General features: G+C 33.7%; 1 protein-coding gene across 15 annotated transcripts in view; it reads left to right on the plus strand.

The window, feature by feature from the left end:
* CASK (peripheral plasma membrane protein CASK) overlaps positions 1-20,798 on the plus strand; it is an 820,695-nt gene that overhangs the window by 741,932 nt on the left and 57,965 nt on the right. For 7 of the 15 annotated variants that reach the window (XM_074135060.1, XM_074135059.1, XM_074135063.1 and 4 more), the window contains 4 exons: positions 1,191-1,382; positions 6,001-6,165; positions 10,073-10,141; positions 15,671-15,700. In XM_074135060.1, the coding sequence (XP_073991161.1) occupies positions 1,191-1,382; positions 6,001-6,165; positions 10,073-10,141; positions 15,671-15,700 (456 nt within the window). Of the gene's footprint in view, positions 1-1,190; positions 1,383-6,000; positions 6,166-10,072; positions 10,148-15,670; positions 15,701-20,798 lie in introns of all 15 variants that reach the window. The other 8 variants (XM_074135062.1, XM_074135069.1, XM_074135066.1 and 5 more) reach the window with 3 other exon arrangements.

Below are 20,798 nucleotides of genomic sequence, written 5' to 3' on the forward strand. Positions count from 1 at the left end.
GAATAAGTAGAAAATTATAAAATTTAAATATTAACATAAGAAAGTGATTTCATCTGGCAAAAGATAAACAAAAATAATTGTAAAATTAAAACTACGAAAAATATTATTATGCACCATATACTCAGTAGGTAATGAGTTACGATTAAAAGAGCTGAACTATGTAGGTCGAACCTACTTCTCCTTGATTGTTAACCCGAAGCTACTTCTTCTAGTCAGACAGTTGTTGGCCCGAAGACATTGCTCTTGACTTTGAGCGAAGTTACTTCGCGAAATTGTCGTCCAAAGCCAGTTCTCGGCACTGTGTCAATCGTAAATTCGGATTAGGTTATGCCGTAAACCAAGTCCATTGAAATTATAATTTTACATGTAATCAGATCTAGTTATATTAATATTATTATTATTATTATTTAAGGCGCGTCAACATCTAAGGTTATTGGCGCCCGGAGTTTTTTTCGGTTCAATGCTGGCTTCCGGACAGTGTTCTCTCGTTACAGACAACAATATCCATCAACGGGCAGTGGGCTTTAAGAAGCTCCTAGGAAGAGAAAATCTAAGGGCCAGCAGCTTGGATTCGAACCCGGGACCTTCGCGTGGGAATCCAATACACTAACCGCATAGCTAATCCCTTGTTTATGAAAAAGCCGTTTTTGCTCATTTTCGGCAACTTTTTTCTCGAAAACTATTAGATCTGGGTTGTTGCAAAAAAATTACATCTATAAAGGAGGGTTTGCCCTTTATTTTAAAGAAAATTTGGGAATTTTATCTTTTGTAGAAAAAGAGAAAAAAATTGTCAAAGTTGGGTGTTTTTCAACGTTACGCTTTTTCGTGCACTTTTTGTCGATCAACCCTTATACAACTGTCCTACCGGACAGTTTTAATCAGATCTAGTTGTTAACTAAAAGTGAACTAATGAATATTTTTGCAAGTGGACTCAACGAAGCGAGCTCCTTTCTACTAAATTTAGTTGTTTCTAATTTGATTTCAGAAGTTTTGCTCTCCTTCATTTCTTTATATCAGCCATTTTCATTCTCTACGCTGCTTTTGTTCCTATCTTACGTACTTAATCTGTCTACTTCTTTCTTTACCCAAATATTTTCATATAATCTTCAGGTATAAACGGATATTGAGAATTTTTACTTTTTATTATCACAAATAATAACATAGTTTTTTCTGTTTGTTTGTTCTGACAGGCATTATTACAAGCCCACGACGTAGTAGCACACGAAATCTACGGCGAGGATGCAATACGAGTGACGCCTCCGCCACTACCATATTTGAATGGCGATGACGAAGACTTGGAGGCGCCCAACGGTGACCTCGAACTTGAAAATGTCACCAGGGTCAGACTGGTTCAATTTCAGAAAAATACCGACGAACCTATGGTGCGATTAATAAACTACAGTAAATCTCTTTAACTATAATGATTCATTATTGTTAATGGAAAGATTAATGATTTATTGCAGAACGTTTTTTAGATCATACTTTATCCCAATTTTTTCCTCACAAGTATAGCTAAGGGTTAAATGATTGATTACTTCTGTTTACACCATTTTTTGCCCTCTAGTTTTTGAGGGCTCCAACATCTTGCTTACCTCGCGCTTTTCCCCACAGTTGTGATTGTTGTTAAATCGTTCCCTACTTTAACTCCCATTAATATTTTGTCACATTAGAGAAACGAACTGTTAAACATTAAAGTGTACTACTACAATTTCTTGGTTTGGCTAAGCACAGTTATGAACAAGCAAGGGACCAAGCCTTGCATCCTTTTCGATTCTCTGTCGTAGCCTGAAACTCCCTTGGTGATTATCGCAAGCTCTAACGATGCAGCACGTTCTTCTGAAGTGCTCAATTGCTTTCTTAAGACATCCCATTCATTTTGGTCTAGAGCTTAATGAACATGTCCCTTTCTTATATCATCAAAAGCTTTAGAAAACACCGCAAAGTACACATTAGACTTCATTCCTGTTTCAATTATTTTTTTTTTTTTGGAGATCTACTTCATGATCAGGACCTTTGTATTTTCCTGTAATAATGGAACCCCATACGGTTCCTTCTATAACTTACTCTCTTTATTTCTTCTGAACGCCTTCCCAGCATGTTTTTCGCCACTTCCAGGTGTTGGAGGACTCTCTTATCCGCCTTAATTTTAAATGGGAATTATAATTGATACCACCCATTCCTTTGAAATTTTCTCTTTATTTTTACTTTTCCACACAACGTGCAGGACATCCACTCCTTTACTACCTGAGTATTTCATCATTTCCGGATGATTTCATCAATACCCTTCCACTGATTAACCCAAGTTCCAAGATTAACGAGTGAAGAGTAGTACTTCAATGAAACTCCCTTGGTGATTATCGCAAGCTCTAACGATGCAGCACGTTCTTCTGAAGTGCTCAATTGCTTTCTTAAGACATCCCATTCATTTTGGTCTATCATCAAAAGCTTTAATAATGCAGAACTTTGATTTTCGGACGAAAAATGCAGGCTAAACCTTTCACATCTTGCTAGACGGTATAGTAACTAACATAGTTTAAAAAGTACTGCAGTTTACAAATACAGTTCGTTTTTCTGCAGGTGTAGTAGCTTGTTCAAATGACCTTCTGGTGTAAGTTTTTATATTATGATTTGCTGCTGAAACCTTAAAGTATGTAAATACCTTGAAATACAGGGTGGGGCAAAAGGTATGAACCGGTTTTAAAGGGATGTAAAACAAAAACAATTCAACTTACAGAAATTATGTTTATATTGTTTAATTCAGTACAGAATCTAGTTTTTTACATTAAGTTTGAAAGATGATATCACGTAGGTGGCGGCCGTCAGCTGCGATGCACTCTTGAAGGCGAATTCTGAAGTTTTCAACCGCTTTTCTGCACATATCGATGGGTATTGCCGTAACTTCCTCTCTGATTCTGTCCTTAAGTTCTTCCTGGGTATGTGGACGATGTTTAAAAACCTGTTTCCTTTATGTACCCCCAAAGAAAAAAAAAAATCACAAATGCTCAAATCTGGTGAGCGCGCAGGCCACTCCACGTCACCCCTCTCAAAGAGACGAGGCGCTGGGGGAACACTTGCTGGAAGAATTGAGTGAAGCAACTAATCTGGGAGACATCTGGTTCCAACAGGACGGGGCTCCATCCCACACTGCTAGGATTTCAAAATGGCAATATCCATCGAAATGTGCAGAAGAGCGGTTGAAAACTTCAGAATTCGCCTTCAAGAGTGCATCGCGGCTGACGGCCGCCACCTACGTGATATCATCTTTCAAACTTAATGTATAAAACTAGATTCTGTACTGAATTAAATAATATAAACATAATTTCTGTAAGTTGAATTGTTTTTGTTTTACATCCGGTTCATACCTTTTGCCTCACCCTGTATATAAATTCATAGTTACACTTTAGTTTATAGTTAAATTAACCCTTAAGGAATTATTTTATGTTTCTTAGTTTAATGTAATTTGATAACGTGACTGTGGAAGTTTTATAATTATTCTCTAATGGTTAACAAACAGTCTGATTATCACAATTAGTCTTCCTCCATAGAACTTATCCAACAGTACTGATTTTGGATTTCTATCCAATAATTTCCAGCAAAAGTGACAAAGAATTGTATTTCTCCTTTGTCCTCTGATAATCACCCACTTTTTAGAAAGATGAATGATTTTATTCAATGGATGAAATAACATCATCCCATTGCCTTCTTATTTTCTAATTCCAGTTGGCTTAAATAAGTTGACCCAGTTTTTTGTTTTGCTATATCCAAGATGAATGCAGTAAAGATGATAAATAATGGCAACAGTTTTCTCGATAGCCATGAATTTCACTATAATAATTCATCAATCTTTACACACTCTACACAAACGGAAAGCATACATTTTATGTCTAAGATTGATTCATGACTTTTTCAACTAGATCCAACATTCTGTTAGAAAAATAATAATAGAAATCACGTAAATATGTATATTACGTGCTCCAATATCCTGTAAATGTACATAAGTATGTGTTCAGATCGTTGGATGTTTTTAGTTGATAATCTTTATAAAGATTTGATTAGATTAGATCAGATTCCATGGATGTTGGTCACAAAGCCTAATCCACCAAGATTTAATGAATCTAATCTAAAAAAGACATCCAATTGTCAGCGAAGTTCTTCTAGTCCTGTCTGTTAAACTATTCTTATAGATGGTCCAATTTGGTACAATTAAAATTTACTCAAAATTGATGTAAATTTCAGAGAACTTTGAACCTTTGGATGAGTTGATACCATATCTGATCACTCTAGTTTAGGAAACCTTTTTTTAACTAAAATCTTGTACAATAAATTCTCCCTAAGACAAATTATCCTTCCATCTGTTTACCTAAACCACATTCCTCTTCCCACAACAGATTGTGTTAAGTAACCTACTCACGGACAAATGTCTCACCTGGAATCCATGGGCTTGACTTAAACGGAAAGAACTTAAAAGAAAATACTTCTCAACTAACGATCGGATTTCTTTCATTAAACAACAACCTCTTATCTACATAATGATACTCAAATCTTTTTTTCGACAAACGGCGTGATCTACAGTATACTCCGCAATTCTCCTTAGTTTATTTAAAATTCTATCTTGCGCCAAAATCTCCTTGTTCTCCAGTTTGTCCGAAGTTGCAAGATCTTTCTATGACAAGTTCCAAGTCACAATTTCTTCATTTCCAAATCCTCCAGTTTTTCAGCATGTTGTACTGCCAGGAATTCCTCCAACGCTGGTAAAAACCGCGATCTTCTTACTAAAGTAAGTTCCATTGCACAAAGAGTTGAGTTGAGTTCTCTTCATTTGCCACATTTTAAGAGAAGGATCATGATAACCAGTGTTTCACTAAAATCTTTCATCAAGATCCCAGTAAATCTTTGGACTATAAACATGGTACTAAATTTGGCATTAATTTAGAAACTAAATGAGGAAGATTTAAAATTAAGTCTTACAACTCCATCCTGACATACCAATCCATCCTGAAACTGTCCTTCTATGTAACTTATGCAAATGATACCGCTATACTTTCTCCTCACATTGATCCGGTAACCTCACACAGAAACCTTCAAACTCATCTCTTTTCTCTTGAGAAATGGTTCAAGAAAATGGAAAATCAAGTTAAATGAAACCAAATCTCAAAATATTACTTTCACTCTCCGCCGCATCACTCTTCCTCCGATCTTCTGTGACTCAATTCCTGTTCCTCCTGCCAATGTTGTGTCCGTTATCTTGGGTTTTATTTAGACAAAAGACTGACTTAGAACCCGCACACACGACTTCAACGAACTGAAGTTAACAGACGTTATCGACAACTTAAAAGACTACTAGACCAACGTTCAAAACTTTCACTTAATTACAAACGACTGATTTACAATTCCATACTAAAACCCACCTGGACGTACGGTATTGAACTGTGGGGTTCAACGAAACACTCCAATCTTCAACGAATTCAATCTCTTCAGTCTAAAATTCTCCGCACTATCGTTAACGCTCCATTTTACGTTTTAAATCTAACTATCCACTCAGACTTGGAAATTCCGTTTGTAGGTCAGATTAGCACGAACTCGCTATAAAAGTTTTCATCAGAACTTGCACTCTCATTCCAATCCTCTTGTCCGCCATTTATCCTCTCATCGCCTTCCAGATCATCCTCCCAGACGATTAAAACGTCAGTGGCCTCGCGATTTTCTCTCTTCTGAGGAGAGTAGCTAATCCTGGAAACGACTTAGGGAGTGTTATCACTGGGTAACTTCTCCCCTCAATTAGTGAGAGTTTGTAGTAGTGTCAGTTATTGTCGTTGTTACTAATAGTGCATCTAGCGCCGGTGTATCAAATAAATTAAAAAAAAAAAGTCTTACAACTAAATCAGTTCATGAATAAAGAACTAATTGGTATAGCCCCTAGAAAATTCTGCCATAGCTGTTGTTAAGTATTTATAATTTGTATACACGTTTATTACAATTTTGTTCTACTATTTTATATAGGGTATTACGCTGAAGATGAACGAAGATGGTAAGTGTGTAGTGGCAAGAATCATGCACGGCGGCATGATTCACAGACAGGCTACTTTGCACGTCGGAGACGAGATTAGAGAAATTAATGGAATACCTGTCATCAATCAATCTGTCACTGCACTTCAAAAGATTCTGGTCAGAATATATATATTTTTTAAAAATAATCTTAAATAATACTTTAATAATGGCTATTATTAAATTTAATTAATTTAAACAATTGAGAGAGTAATTATTGTGGCTGATTTAATTTCGTATAATTCTGCCTCAATACTTTTGTAAATGTTTGGGAGACGGTGTTGATAAAAGGAACATTCAGAAAAGGACTACACAGAATCAGAAGCCATTAACCATTTGCATTTATTTACATACAAATATACATAACCTCGCTTAGAGCTTACTTTGAAAATAAATATTGGAAATAATAATAATTAATAGTCAGAAATAATAAAATATAATAATAGTAAATAATGGTCTTGTATATACTTAGTTAACCTTGTTTAACCTTCTCACAGAAGTGGACTCATCTATGACACTGTTTCACAACCTTTAAGTCGCAAAGGCGTCCAAAATTTAAAACATAGGTATCTGTTGATAAAATACTATATGAATCTAATTCTTTAATTAAAAAGTATAATGTTGAGAAATGCTGATCATTGGTTAGTTGTGGAGAGTGTAGGAAGAGATTTGAATAAGTTATAGGTTAGTAAAGGTCACGTATTTGTGAATATCTGGTATATTAAGTAAAAATCTACGAATTTGTGAATGAACCAAGGGACGTTTAGTGCATTATTTAAGAACTTTAATTTCGAAAAAAATCTGTAATCTATTATGTCAATGTATATAACTATTATCTGAACTGATTAGGCGTATATTAGAAGAGATCCGAGCAGGTATCTTTTAGCATAATGCCATCTAGGATTGCTGGATCGGGTATGTTTTGTCAATAAGTTGGCATAACCTTTCTGCTTAAAATGTTACAGAGCTTCCATTTTTTGATGCGTTTAATTTCAAACTATTCATTTTCGGAACCTTTGATTTAATGCAAGGTGGATTTGATGTCTGTAAGTTAGAGATGCTTTTGTAAATGTTTTAGTTGCATTAGGCTAACATTGTATTAGCTCCGCGTATGTAGCAATTGATGCATAATTGTATAGGTAATTGGGTTACTGCAATGAAGAGATAACTAACAGTAAATATTTATTTAAAAAATAATACTTAATCGTGTTGTTTCAGCTGGGATCGTTAAACGCAATGACGTTAACTCTACTGGCTGAGAAAGGATAGAAATGTACAATGATTTTCTAACCAGAATGCCACATAACAAGGAACGAGGTTTAAACTGGAATGTCTCAAATTCGGAAGGTTTTAAAACTTTTTTGGATCTGCTTTTAAACCGTGTTTGTAACCTCAAAGAAACTGTTCACTTTATTGGCGTGAAAGGTTAGGGCTTCTGCTCCCTGTCGGTAGGATAAGTATTTACTTTTACTGCCTATTTGTTTATACAGCCTATCCTTTATATCAGACATGGTAGAAAAATATGGTTGCTTTTAAAAAAAACCTTATAACTTCTTCTCCAATAAATTTGAGGTTAGAGGTTTTGTGAGTCTGTTCTTCCAAATAACATTTTGGCATTGAGCTCTTTCCAATGCTTTGGAATTCTTGACATTATTATGGTTTGCAATTTTTGTCATTATTGTAATCGTTTTTAAATACTTAATGGCATTGTATGGTTATAGCCATTCAGGAGAATGCAGTTATAAGTTGAATGCACTTTGTTACATATTATAAAGTTTTTGTCCTTTTACTAAAAACTTTAACTACAATTAATGACTGCCACTAGATATTAAATATGTGGGTTCGATAAATAATAAAACTCGCTAAACTTATAAGTAGTAACCTGATTTATTAACACATTAACATTTACTAGCAACTATCGCTATTCATTACAGTTACCATTTACAACAGTCACAAGTTTACTGTTACTTATTCACTACGTAACGCCACCAAAACTGTTCCACGACTGACCACTGGTCCGCACTGCCCCGAATAGCACTAGTCTCAGCTGCACTAACAAAGCTCTACTCACTAACTGACTACCTGCCCAACTGGCTAACTCTGAAGCACTCCGCAACACTGACTCTCTAAAACTGTCACTTCCAAAGTGTCTCCAAACTAACGTCTCTCCAAGACTCACTCAAAACTAACTCATAAACTTGACTAATCACTCTAAACTCTAATAACTCTTTAAAATTGATTAACAACTCATTAAGAACTCCTTAAAAACTGACTTCTCCAGCTGTGTCTGCCTCCTTTTAACTGCGTGCCTCCCTCCAACTGGGACTAACTAACTACCTGCCCAACTGGCTAACTCTAAAGCACTCCGCAACACTGACTCTCTCAAACTGTCCTGACTCCAACTGCCACTGACTGCAACTGTGTCTCACTGCAACTGCGACTGCCCCACTCCAACTCCGTCTGTCTCACCCCCCACCTGCGACTCACTGACTGGGAAAGCACACACTGCCCCCACCACAACTGGGGCCGCTCCCTTAGCTGGCTTTTACACAGTGGTGGACCGTTATAGGCTTCGGTCACTAAACTTCCAAAACAGACTAGCCCTTTCTTATCCGGCTCAGGTAAAGGCTGGCCTTTTGTTTACACAGTGGTGGACCGTTATAGACTTTGGTCACTCAATTCCCATGAACAATCTAGGTCTTTCTTCTCTGGCACAGGTCAACTTCGTTATAATATGTAAGTTTTCTTCAGTTTTAAATATTTTTAGGTTGTCAAAATTTAGTTGATTGTGAGGAGAGATTATAATGTGCTGCACCTGTAGTTTTAAGAGATCACTAACCTTGGATGCAATTCAAATGGAATACATATCTTGAAATTTGTAAAATTCTCTTAAAAAATTAATGTAGCTTCAACTCAAAAGAGAAACTACAATACATAGAAGTCAGTATTTTTGAAAGATCGATGATTTGTTTTAGCATGCCTTCCTTAACAATCTTGCTTATTTTTCTTTCATTCGATCAATTTTCTATTTTCATTCACCATCATTAAGTTTATATGGAAAATTTTAACTTCCACTTATAAAGCGTCAAATATAGGGAAATTTAGTTTGACGACTACGTGAAAAAAACTTCTTCTTAAATGGTTATCAAATTTCTCCACGCTAACCTAATGATTCAGTAACTGAAGATAAACGAAAGTACACAAAGGCAGAAAACTAAGCAAGCTGTGTCGGGTGAAATCACCGATACGAATAACATTGCAGTTCCAATAATGTGTTCAATTTTTAGAAAAATTGCATTTATTGCCGAAAAAAAAATAGTGATAAATAATTACTCACTCAAATTTGTTTAATATGAAGTGTGCTTGTTTATGAATGTGTGGTCAAAATATCCAAAAGAATTTAAACAATTTTTAATGAAGAGGTTGCCAAGAAAATATACTGTTTAACTTATTACATCATTTAAATTTTTTTATTTATGGAGGCACTAAAAATAAAAATAAAAGAAAAAACAACACTAAAGTAAATTTATGCGAGAAATCAAATAATTATTTAATAAAATTTGTACACATTAATTCTAAATTGTATTGCTGAATTTATATTCTTTAAATAAAATTTAAATTGGTTTGAAAGCGTGTTGAGTGTAAATATTATTATTGTTAAATTAATAATTTAGAACTGCTTGCTTTATTTTATTTATTTATTTTTAGTAATTTAGTAATGTTTAATCACAAAACTAAAAAAAGAAAAAACAATTCAAGTTTTAATTTCTTTTTATATAAATAGACTTTGGGGAAATTTAAAGTAAGTATTAAATAAAAAATATAGTTGGACAAAACTATTCTTTTTAATATTTCAAAACAAAAAGATGTATTTTTTTTAGTTATTTATTATTTTAAATTAATGTGAATTTTATATTCGCATACTTTATATCTATATTATATATTTTTTCTTTACTACTTTAATAATTTGTTTTTGTTGATTGAGCAATTAAAAGTAAAAATTCACCATCAATATTATATCTTGTAGAGGGAAGCCCGTGGTTCAGTTACCTTCAAGATAGTACCATCTTATCGCAGTGCGCCGCCACCATGTGAGGTACAAGTAAGACCCAGTTCTATCTACCCATGTCTTATTGAATCCAGGCGCAAGCAATCGCTCGATTAAAATGATACTAGGTTGAATCATTTTGGAGCGGTATCTAGCGTCTACGAAAGTGACTAAAATAAAAAAAAAAAAAAAAAAGAGAAAAGAAAAAGGAAAATATATTTTAGAAAAATTTAAAATAAAAAACTATAATAATAAAAAAATAATAATAATAATACAATTAAAACACAATTATTTTTAGATATTTGAAAGAAAATACAGCTCCTTGCAATGGTCCAATTGTTTCCAGCAATTTTTAGAGTGTTTTTCTGTTATACGATTTAATCACCCTTGTTTGTTTATTATTTTATTTTTAGAAGTAGGTCTCTGTTTTGGTTTGTACCATAAACAAATATGTCCCCAGTTTTATATTATTTACCAAACTCAAAAACTACTAATGCGACTCTACGGTAGTAAATCCTTCTCCCAGTAATAACCAGGCTTTGTAGTAATCGCCAATAATATGTTTTCTTATTTTCTGATGAGACCATGATACAATTAGATCTACCATAATCACCCTTAAACATAGATCAAATTTTGTTTTCTTATATCTAGCGTTTCCCTACACCCAAATTATTACTTTTTGTTTTTTAAAGCGTTTTGAAACCTCCCAAAAATTATTTTTTTTTTAAAAAAAAAATGTTTATTGTTTAGTAGGCTAGAAAAATGTTTGTTATTAAAATTGTTATTAGTTCAGTCAAAATAGTTTTTTATATTTCTTATTAGTATTTTAGAAAACTAAATTGTTTAGAGAGAGTCTTAATTTTTTTTTTTTTTTCATATTAAAGAAACGAATCTTGAAAATAATTTTTAGAAAACTGATTTCTTGAGTACAGCTCAAAATTTCCCACATCCAGAATAACTGTCTAAATATTTATCTCTTAATTGGAGAGAAGTAGAAGAACACTATTGTGGCCTTGAAAGTTTTAAGTTTGTGATGGATCATGGAATTCAATTGCGGAGAATTTCAGTATTAGGGTCATTATTATGTGTATTTTTAATTTAAGGTGCGACCTACCTGAGAGCATCCTCAATTGCGCTGCCATCCTCTTTACATTGTTGTAGATTAATTACTAAACTGCACGAAACTATGAAGCTGTAGAGGCAACTAGGAAGAGATTAATAGCATCCAGTTCGATTCAAACGCAAACTTTCGCGTAAGAATCTAGTAAGCTAGATTGACTGAGCTAGTATGCTAGATTTGAGACAATATTATTACGCGGGAACGGATCTAGCCCTATTCCATTTAGTGCTTTTAGCAGTTATACTTATAACCGCAGTTAACCTTTCTGTGAAGTAAGCAATATGTAAATCGAAGAGTGCGCCACCTATGTTGGGTGAGCAAATAGGTACATTAAACCCAAACATATCACTTATATCTCGGCAAGTTCTATGTTCGTTTATGTGAGAGTCAGAAGTAAGTTTTTGTTAGGCTGATATACCTGAATGGAAGGTTAAATTGCCTTAAGAAAAAAAAAATGTTCCGCCTTTTGAGGGACCCTTTAAGGTTATTTAGTGACAAACAAGTGAACAACAAACCTGTTGTCTGAAGGATTTTAATATGCTGTACACTTTACATTTTTTTTTTGGATCACAAGGCACCCAGTCATTTCGCTTCGCATAGGATTAGAAGAATAGAAGGTTTGTCCTAGCTTAGTTCTTCTTTCAAAAGTACAAGGGTCGCGTTGAAGGGCCGAAATGGTACAATTTGATTCCCAAGCAATTGTCGCGAACATCACTACCTAGTTAATTATTTTCTATAATTCTGCTGAAAATCCTAAACAGCACATATCATAGTAACGTTTACATTACCTGAATTCCAATCGATAAAAAAAAAAATCCGCTTTAAAACAACTATTACATAATTTTGTACTTTTTTTAAAAAAACATGGCTCATGTGAGTAATTCTGTTGTAAATTGTGGTCAAATCAATGAACAGTCCTTAGCACTGGATTTGCTCACTGAAGTAAGTACCCAGACTTCTTCTCTTTTTTTTCAAAATAATTTAAAGCGAGACAAAATCTTAAGGTCATTTGTGGCCAGACTAGTTAATGCACTGCCAAGTTCCAAATGTTTTCTTGGATTTAGAAAACTGTATCCAGCCAGATGGACCCAGGAAGTCCACATTATAACATAGAATATTGAGTGAGTCCTCGCTTTCTAAACAGTGCGACATAACAAAACAATTATAGTTATTTAATAAAGTTCGCTGTGAAATAAACTTAAACTTCAGCGCTTTTAAAATAGCAAAGAAAATAATGTTTTTAGAAAAATTATTATTTTGACTGGATTAGACTTAAAGACAATTAATTTTGTCTTAATAATTTATTATACAGTATAATTAGAATTACTTTTAAAATTATTTAATTAAATGAAAGAGTATTAATTTTTTCAACAAATTACATTTAACTTTTCTTTCTTCTAGATAATATAAAATTGAAATAATCAATTTTTTTTATTATAATATAAAATATCTTTTACTAATAATTATTAACATTACATATGCCACATTCATTATTAATAAATCTTTTTATTCATTCTTTAAGGAAACTAAGAACGAAAATCATTTAATCAGAGTAATTTTTCTTGTAAATTATGTTAATATCTAAAGGAATGTTTAAATTAACTCATTTTTTTTACGAATAATTAACTCGTTTGATTAAAAAAAGTGAATAATAATAATTAAAATTTGTAGTAGCAGGTTGTTTTGATTTTAATTTGAAGCTTGCCTAATTTTATTAATTTGCATTGCTTTATGTATTAACATTTTGATTTTGTTTGTTTTTTGTTTTTTTTTATTATTGCACATTGGTTTTGTTTGTTTTAAGGCGTTATGTTTCATTATTTATTCCTTAAAAGGGGAATTTTTGTTTGCGCACTCTTTTAACTTTTTATGAATGGCATGAAGTTCACATTGTTCCTTATAGTTATTTTGTTTTTGTAATCGGATAAAATTTATTGGACTAATGAAGATTTAATAAAGCATCTATCGTTTTGATATTTGGCTTTTGATTTTTTTTTTTATTTATTTATTTTCCGCACTCAAAAATTCTAATACTGCACCTTAATTTGATTGTTCTTGTGTTATTTATGTGATCTTGTGACTTGCATCGAATCTCCAACCTTTCACCCATCAAATTAGTGATCACTTACCAGCATGCTTATCACCACATTCATTGCACTTTTACTGAAAAAAAAGGGAAAAAAAACAAATAATTTTTTAATAATTTATTAATTATGTTACAATTTTTGTCTCTTTAATTGAGATGATGACTACAAATATAATATATATGTATATACATATATATATTTCTTTTAATGTATATACGTATATACATTAAACCAACATTTTTTTTGTTGAATATTTAGGATTGATTTTGAATTATTTTTCATCAAGATTATGAAAATAATAATTTTAAAACATTAAAAGAACAATCAATTTGCTTTCATGACCAGTCTTAAAAGTTTTGGTTTAAACCATGTTGATATAAAAATGTGGTTAAGCGAATGTGTTTAATTAGTATCTTTGATTTTATCCGTCATAAGTTTATTGTAACCCTGACCGGTTTTGGATATTCATCCACTGTCAGAGGTAGACTAATCAGTTTGATGTTGAGAGATTATGATTTTTATTTACGTTACCGTCTCGCACTAAATTTGCCGACAGAATTAAAATACAATTACACTTATTGTTTTGAACCGATGTTGAAGTTTTGGACAATAAAAATATACGAGGTCTGTAAATTAAGTAATGAGACTGATTTTTTTATTCAAAAAGAATTACAATTCTATATTGTCACGTTCAAAATAACTTCCTTCTGAAGCTACACAGCGCTGAAGACGTTTCTTCCACTTCTCATAGCAGTGCTCGAACTCAGATACTGGAATAGCCTTCAGCTGGTCGGTTACAGCCGTTTGAATGTTTTCGACTGTCCCAAAATAAGTTCCCTTGAGGTGATTTTTGCAACTTTGGGAAAAGAAAAAAAGTCACAAGGACTCAAGTCAGGCGAATAAGGAGGCCGAGGAGCCACAGGAATGTTTTTACAAGGCCAAAAACTCTGGTTTATTGAAATTGCTGTGTGGGCAAGGAGCATTATCGTGATGCAACATCCACTTGTTCTTGGATGTTTGGTCTCGCACGAATGACCCCTTTTTCGAAGTTTTTTCAAAAACCTCTCGGTAAAAGTGTTGATTGACCGTTTGATCTTGAGGTAGAAACTCTTTGTGGACGATTCCATGGATATCGAAAAACATATCAGCATGCATTTGATCTTCAACTTCGCCATCCTTGCTTTTTTGGGCTTTGAAGAGGTTGAAGTGTGCCACTCCATGCTCCTTATTCGCCTGACTTGAGTCCTTGCGACTTTTTTCTTTTCCCGAAGTTGAAAAATCACCTCAAGGGAACTCATTTTGGGACAGTCGAAAACATTCGAACTGGCTGTAACCGACCAGCTGAAGGCTATTCCAGTATCGGAGTTCGAGCGCTGCTATGAGGAGTGGAAGAAACGTCTCCAGCGCTGTGTGGCTTCAGAAGGAAGTTATTTTGAAGGTGACAATATAGAATTGTAATTCTTTTTGTATAAATTACTTAATTTACAGACCTCGTACATGTTAGTGAAGAAGCTAGAAATAAATTAGCAGTTTACGTTTTACTGTCTTGTGTTTGATTAAATCCGCGAAGGTTTCATTCAGAATTACAACAAACTTAAAAATAATCTAAAATAAACCTGAAAATAATTATTAATTTATAGTTAACTAAATTATACTTTACTATATTTGTAGTTTGTTTCATCATGAGCGCGCTTTATGACACAAAGCTTAAATGTTAAAAACTGCAACTACGAGCAACTATTTGGAATGTGGCAAGTATGCCATGCAAACCAAAAAGTGGTGGAACTATTCTGTAGTGATTATCGGTAGTCCATTATTCAATCATTGAAAGAAATAATATTTAAATCAAAAACCTATTTTTAAATTAACCTTGGGTTTTAACTAAATTTTAAGTCTGGCCTTTAATTAGTGCTTATTTTATCGTTTTAAATTTCACTTAATTAATCAGAATTGTTCTTAACCAGATTAATTAACAATTTTTTATTATTATTTTAGCCTGAGCCTTCAGGTGTGTTCTCTGGTGGTTCAGAAGGCATTACTCGTAGGAAACTGAGCTAACATATTGTCCCGATATTGCATCAGATTTCTTGCGCTACAATAACTCTGAAGAAATCTCCTTTGTGATATAGAACAATGTACAGACTCAGGACGTTTTTCTACGTAGGTTATGTCGCTGAAAACTCGTAGAATATTACCTGAAAAATTCAGTGGTTTTGCAGCAAAAAAGAAAAAAGAAATCAGTGTCTTTTACATATTTTTAAATTTTTTAATTGAAAATTTAAAAATACAAAAAAAACAAAAATTAATAATAATAAATAATTTATGAAAAAGTAGTGTTAAATTCAGTTTGTGTGTCCGTGCTATTATCAGAAGATTGTGTCCAGACACGTCGACCTGACGGTGAGTATGAAACTTTTCTCTATTTATACTTTATTTTTATTTATTGATTTATTATTTTTCTTTAAAATAAAAAGATAATCTTGTTTCTTGTATTTCAAACTTTTGTTCAAGAGCTTTTTAAGTCAAGCTCATTTTGTTGAATCATTTAAACATGCTTTTATTAGTTTTAAAAAAACATTTTATTTTGGAACCATGATGAATAGATTTAAATTTTTAAATTATTTTTTCTATCTAATTTAGATGCTTGTTTCATTTTTATTAAAAGCTTGGCTTTGTAATTGAAAACATATATTCTCATCTTCTAGATTAATACAGCTTGAAAGCCATTTCTTCAACTATTTTTTATGCAGAAGCGCAAATATAATAATTACTGATGTTGAACAAATTAATTATGAGACTTGCTGAACAAAGATGGTTGCCTTTGTTTCTTTTTCTGTCATTCTTGAGATTTCTAAAAAACAGTTATATTTTTTTTGGGGGGGGGAGAAGTCAAACAGAATAAAGTATATAACAAAGATGGTGCCACGGTAGCCACGGAGGTTAGAGGCGAGACCTGTAAAGCTAATACGTATTGTGTGGTACTGGGTTCGATTCCCGGTCTAGGTCTTGGACTTTATTTAATGGTTAATATAAGAAATTTACAGTAAAGTATGTTTGCTAGTCGCCTCCGTCCATGACACCTAAATTGGTAGTTGGACGTAAAGCCCGTCTGAAAAAAATAGGCGATTACTTTACTTCACTTTTTACTTTATACAGGGTGATCCATTTAAAACGCACCAATCGCTAATAACTTTTTAGGAAAGCGTAATTTCGAAAAAACTCACGAAGTAAACTATATGTTTTTTTAGGTTTAGTTTTTAAATTTTCCACCCCCGATGCTGTATCTTCATTTTTCGCGGAGTTACAGCCAAAAACCCGATTGGGGTTTCATAAGGACCACTGGTTTTGACAATGATTATGAAAACTACATAAAAAACTGTGGAAAATGACGTTAATTCCGTTTTGATATCCCTAATATTAGTTGAGATATTTAAGATCAAAGTTACAATTTTTATCTATTCGTGAACGGTTTTCAATAATAATTTCCCATCAGAAATACACGTTTTGGGAGGTCCTCCGACTGCGAAAAATGTTATTTTTGACGCAAAGAACAAAAATAATAATAATTGAAGATTTTAAAACATGTAATGTAATGTAATCTGTTGTGGGTGAATCAGGATAAATTTGTTTTATCATCAAATAAAAGCAACCATCACACAATTTTAATGTATCCCGTATGCAAGACTTCTTGACCTATGATTACGGTAAGAATATCTTGCTAGGGTGTTGGGCTAGTGATGTCTAGTGATCAAGAGCGTGGCTTTGTAAGTGGGAGGTCCCCAGTTCGAATCCCACGTTTGACTACATTTTATTTAAAAAAGTGTTACGATGTATTAAGTATTGTGAATGACTGCACCCGCGGGATTAGAACTGGGGATCTCCCACTTACAAAACCGCGCTCATGACCACTAGACCAACACCCGCCCCTCACGGGCAAGATATTCTTACCGTAATCATAGGTCAAGAAGTCTTGCATACGGGATACATTAAAATTGTGTGATGGTTGCTTTTATTTGATGATAAAACAAATTTATCCTGATTCACCCACAACCATTACATTACCACTACATTCTTTAAAATCTTCAATTATTATTATTTTGGTTCTTTGCGTCAAAAATGACATTTTTCGCAGTCAGAGGACCTCCCAAAACGTGTATTTCTGGTGGAAAATTAATATTGAAAACCGTTCACGAATAGAAAAAATTGTAACTTTGATCTTAAATATCTCAACTAATATTAGGGATATCAAAACGGAATTAACGTCATTTTCCCCAGTTTTTTATGTAGTTTTCATAATCATTGTCAAAACCAGTGGTCCTTATGGAACCCACATCGGGTTTTTGGCCGTAACTCCGCCAAAAATGAAGATACAGCATCGGGGGTGGAAAATTTAAAAACTAAACCTAAAAAAACATATAGTTTACTTCGTGTGTTTTTTCGAAATTACGCTTTCCTAAAAAGTTATTAGCGATTGGTGCGTTTTAAATGGATCACCCTGTATAACAAGATACAGGCAACATTATTCTTATAAGTGCTATCAAATTTAAAGCTAGAATCTTAGGAACAATTTTTAGCTGATTTTTTCAGCTGTAACTAAAGATTAGCTGCTCTCACTTAATAAATTTTCTACAGTAATTGAAAAAATAAGTAAAAAGGAAAATAGTACAATTCTTGCAAAAATAGAAAATAAAGTATTTAAACAAAACTAGAAACTGAAGTTGTGAAAAGAATTAGGTATGCATTAAATGCAAATTGGTACCAACTTTACAATTGCATTTTTTCTGACCTCTACTATGTCAAAGTTTAGTCAAATCGTTAAGGAATGTTTCTGCCTGGTCTAGGTGTGCTACAAATACATGTTTTATCCAACTAAGTTGTACATTTTTGCTGGCACTACACCCTAAGTTATTTTGTTGAAAAAAATATCACTAATCCTAAGATGCATTACTTTAGGCCAGGGGTCGGCAACCTATTTTCAGATGAAAGCTATTTCTCCATAAATAATTTTAATAAATCTTACCAAGAGCCGCTAGGATGATAGTATAAAAAACCTCTGTAGATCATTTGTATTCATAAATTATTGTTTTATGATATTCAATAACATTTAAATGTTTTATACATTTATTTTCACATATTGCAAAGTAAATAAACAAATAAATAATAACTAAACCTGTGTTAGAATGAAAATGGCGGCAGTCCTAAATATTACGAGGGTCGTTTGAAAAGTCCGTGCAAAGTCAGAGAGATAGCACCACTGGCGCGTATCGAGGTTATGTTTAGTTAGTAGCATCTCTTGGAAGAACACACACCAAGTTTCAGCCAGATCGGTCTATTTCTTTGTGTTTGGCATTCGTTTGAATCGAGCAAGTCGAGTGATTTTCAAAAAATGGACGAAAAAGAATTTCGTCTGTTGATTAAACACTACTTTATGAAAGGCAAAACGCCTGAGGAGACTAAAGAGAAGCTTGATAAACATTATGGTGACTCTGCACCTTCGATTAGAACAGTTTATAAGTGGTTTCAAAATTTTCGGAGTGGCCATATGGGCACAAGTGACGCTGAACGTTCTGGACGCCCTGTTGAGGTTACTACTCCAGAAATCATTGATAAAATCCATGATATGGTGATGGATGACAGAAGAGTGAAGGTGCGTGAGATTGCTAGTGCTGTGGGCATCTCGAATGAACGGGTACATAATATTTTGCATCAACATTTGGACATGACAAAGCTATCCGCAAAATGGGTGCCGCGATTGCTCACGCTTGACCAAAAACGAAATCGTGTGAAGTGTTGCAAGGACGGTTTGCAGCTGTTCCAGAAGAATCCGCAGGACTTTAAGCGTCGTTTCGTCACTGTGGATGAAACATGGATACATCACTACACTCCTGAGACCAAAGAACAATCTAAACAATGGGTTACCAAGGGGGAATCTGCGTCAAAAAAGGCGAAGACCGTTCCGTCGGCCGGAAAGATTATGGCGACTGTCTTTTGGGATTCGCAAGGAATAATCCTCATCGACTATCTGGAAAAGGGTAAAACTATTACAGGTGCATATTATTCATCGTTATTGGACCGTTTGAAAACCGAGCTGCAAGAAAAACGCCCACGATTGGCCCACAAAAAAGTCCTTTTCCATCACGACAACGCACCAGCTCACACCTCAGCAGTTGTGGTCGCAAAATTAATGGAAATAGGGTTCCAACTCGTTTCACATCCCCCCCCTATTCTCCAGACTTGGCTCCCTCGGACTACTATTTGTTCCCCAATATGAAGAAATGGCTGGCGGGAAAAAGTTTTTATTCAAACGAGGAGGTGATTGCAGAAACGAATGGCTATTTTTCAGACTTGGACAAATCCTATTATTCGGAAGGGATCAACAAACTAGAGCAGCGTTGGACGGAGTGTATAAGCCTAAAAGGAGACTACGTTGAAAAATAAAAAAGGTTTACCCCAAAAAATTAAGTAGTTTTTATTTTTGCACGGACTTTTCAAACGATCCTCGTACGTACTGTATTTTAATATAATTCTATTCAATTTCAAACCTATCACATTCAAAATTCTTTTTTGAAAAAATATCTTTACTTTAATAAATGAAATTTTCATTTTTTTTCAATAAAATTGAAATATACAATATATTTTAGACAGGCTGAAGAGCCACAAAATTTGGATAAAAGAGCCGCATGCTGCTCGCGAACCGCCGGTTGCCGATCCCTGCTTTAGGCAGCTAACCTAAAGTTATCAGATAGACAGTGCTATCGTTGCTTATCGTTCCTGTACTTCGGGGGGGGGGGGACAGATTGTACTAACTACACCTCTTTGTTTGCTGATCCAACAAAACTCCAGACATTTTTGGGTTCGCTAGTTTGAAACTTATGTAACCTTATAAACAATTCTCAAAAGGAATCAATTCAATGGCAGGAAGCATTCAAATTAATTAGGCACTGGGTAATAGCAACCAGTCTATACAATAACTCAGTGATAGGTCGCGAATCTGGCAAGTAATTCTTCTTGGCTGGTAATGATCAGCTTTGGAAAGAGCAGCCGTCGTAACCTGGCAGTTAGACCAAAATTTATCTGAGTCCAGGTTCTTTTTTGCATTGCTTTTGTAATCTATTTTCTATTTCTATTTCGCTTTTCCACTATTATTTGCATTAATGAATGATTCGAATTTTTTTTTTTATAATTTTATTATTAGTTGATTTAGAATTTTCTTTAATTAAGTATCGGGATAAGGATAAGTATAAAATACTCACGCACAAATTGTAATAAATCAATCTTCTAAGATCAGTGCCTTGCTGCTACGTGAAATAGTTAAAAGTCGCGCACGGAATTTCAGTCTTAACAGTAATATTATAACAGTAAATAAACTTCACTAAAGAACCTCTATCGCAGCGCCACCATCTTGTCAACATCTATGCAATTAACTATGTTTTCAGAACAAAATATTATCTTTTATCTACGCAGCAAAACGTTATATTTACGACTTTTACTTTTACGT

Source organism: Rhodnius prolixus, unplaced genomic scaffold, assembly GCF_049639745.1.
Source record: "Rhodnius prolixus isolate KJV_2025 unplaced genomic scaffold, Rpr scaffold_5, whole genome shotgun sequence".
In the NCBI taxonomy this organism is placed as follows: Eukaryota; Metazoa; Arthropoda; class Insecta; order Hemiptera; family Reduviidae; genus Rhodnius; species Rhodnius prolixus.